The sequence below is a fragment of the Anoplophora glabripennis genome, unplaced genomic scaffold (assembly GCF_000390285.2).
Source record: "Anoplophora glabripennis isolate ALB-LARVAE unplaced genomic scaffold, Agla_2.0 scaffold172, whole genome shotgun sequence".
NCBI lineage: Eukaryota > Metazoa > Arthropoda > Insecta > Coleoptera > Cerambycidae > Anoplophora > Anoplophora glabripennis.
Genome location: NW_019416503.1, coordinates 620236 through 622841, shown reverse-complemented (window position 1 = coordinate 622841; position 2606 = coordinate 620236). Strand labels below are relative to the sequence as shown.

Here is a 2606-nt window from a genome sequence, read left to right as displayed (position 1 = left end):
GCTTAAATGGGGATATATATATATTTTAATTTATAGTTTACAAAACTCCAGATTATTATATTACTCTGCTTCTATTTGTATTATTTTCCAATATTTCACTAGGTCGATGGGTTCACTGTACAAACTACAGCAATAACTAAAACGAAGACAACGCAACATCTTTTATTTAACTATTAAATTGTACATACAATTAATAATGATTAAAATTAAATATATTATTTTCCCTATCCAGTATTTATCTAATCTTCCATATCAACCGTTATAGTTACTTGAATATTCTTATATATTCTGCCTTGATCATTAAAATAATAATTAGAAAAATATTCTTGAAAATGGGACATTTAGTTAAATAAATTTAAATAAATTTTCCAGTATTTCTAAAACTGAATATGAGAACCGCCAATTAAAGCTCAGAGTAATAGTCTTGTTAATTTTCGACTTTGATTTCAGGAGGAGTGCTACAAAGATATAAAAAGCGCCGCCGAAAGCGGCTGGGACTTCTCGTCCCGCTGGATGTTCGACTCCAAGGGAGACGCTAATGGCAACCTCAGTGACACCCAAACAAGGAGAGTTATTCCTGTGGACCTAAACGCGTTCCTTTGCAAGGCTTTCGAGGAACTTTCCATATTTTATTTAAAAGTCGGCCACACTTCCAAAGTAATTCAATGGAAGGAGAAAGCTGAAGAGTGGAGAAAGTCAATCCTGATGGTACTCTACAACTCAGAAGATGGGATTTGGTACGACTACGACGTCATCCTGTCGCGACCAAGGAAAATATTTTACCCGAGCAATTTGGCTCCTTTGTGGACAGAGTCATATGATCCGACAATTAACGGGGGCGAGGAGTACGGGTCACGAGCTGCTAAGTACTTGAAGGATCAAGGCGTGAAAGAATATAAAGGAGGTATACCGGCATCCCTTACGCAAACTGGAGAGCAATGGGACTTTCCCAACGCTTGGCCCCCACTACAAGAAATCGTGATTCTCGGCTTGCTAAATACTCACGACCGCGACGCGAGGTTACTTGCAGAAAATTTTGGCATGCGCTGGATACGGGCCAATATTAAAGGGTACCAGGAAAGCGGTAAGATGTTCGAGAAGTATGATTCTGTCAACCCTGGTCAGTACGGAAATGGAGGGGAGTATCCTGTTCAAACTGGTTACGGTTGGTCGAACGGAATAGCGTTGTCACTTATAAATATATATTATACCAAGAAAAATTTGTCAAGAGAGGATACAGGGGTTAAACTGGATCTTTAATATAAACATAATTACTTTGTCTTTATTTTATTATGCAACTGTCCGACAGCAATGGCCGTTTAAAGGACAAGATAAAAATCAACAAAAATGATATAAGACAAGGTACAAGTGGTAACAAAAAATAAGAAGAAAACATTAAAAACACATAAATAAAGCATGTAACAAATCAATTGAGCCTTACAAGGAAATATAAATCTTGCCATTCGATACAGTGTAGATGATGATAAACATGCGTTTTAGGTATTAGTCTATTCAAGATTTCAAGACAATCAACCAAACAATTCTCAATTTTGTACACTAGGTTCACAGAGATACTAATAACAGGTCATTGAGATGTCCTAGAGGGGGATAAAACCCATTTGCCTTAAACTAAATGTGCGTTCGAAATTTTCTTTGTTTATTTTCAATCATATATTTCTGATTGCAATATTTAGTATACCAAATCGAAAAACAGCACTCCAGTTAGTGCATCGATTGATTCAAATTTTCTCGAATTAACGTATATAAAATCCATCTGGTTGTAAGCATTAGCAACAATTGCATAAATATGATTTTTAAATAAGAGTTTATGATCAAAAGGTACTTCCTAGATCAGTCAATATCTTGGGACTTAAAAGAAGAATAGGAATGTCATTTATGTTATAAGGAAAGACTCTGTACTCTGCTTTTGGAAAAAGGACAAAATATTGCACTTTTTAATGTTCAAATTGAGGTGATTCAAATTACACCAGTAATTAATTCGCTCTAGTTTACCCAACATCCTTAGATACTAAGTGGTAGATTTTCATATAATCGGCATATGGTAGGTGTTTAACATTAAGACAAGAAGATATATCGTTGACATAAATGTTAACTAACAAAGGGCTCAAAATTGAAATCTGAGTAACCCCAGATATGCACTAAATTTTGTCGACTTAAATCCTTGATATTAAATTTGCAATTTGCCCTTTAAGTAAAACTTAAATAGTAGACACGATTTACCTGAAGCGCAATCACGTTTGTTAAGAAGAGTCTCATAGTGAAGACGTTCGGAAGCTTTCGTCATGTCAGTATGAATTATATCAAGGTTGTCCTATGTGTATTGCTTTATTGAAATTAAATGAGTATTAGTGGATCTGCCTCTCATAAAGTCATGTAGGAATAACATTATTTATATGATTACATATAGAGAGGTACGGACTGTAATTTCAAGAGCTTTAGCCAAATTATTGTAATTGAACAGTTATTAGACATGTATCTGTCTTCGCTTTTACAAATTTATAAAACATATAAACAAAAGATATACAGACTGTTACAAATTCGCTTCTCACTACAGGGATCTTGAAAACGGTAAGAGATACAAACTA

At 34.7% G+C, this 2606-nt stretch overlaps 1 protein-coding gene across 1 annotated transcript in view; it reads left to right on the top strand.

The window, feature by feature from the left end:
* The window catches only part of LOC108905251 (trehalase-like), an 8897-nt gene extending 7637 nt beyond the window's left edge, over positions 1-1260 (top strand). Inside the window, exon 2 of the mRNA XM_018708052.1 lies at positions 451-1260. Within this exon, the coding sequence (XP_018563568.1) occupies positions 451-1260 (810 nt within the window). The remainder of the gene's footprint in view (positions 1-450) is intronic.
* The last annotated feature ends 1346 nt before the right edge of the window (positions 1261-2606 follow it).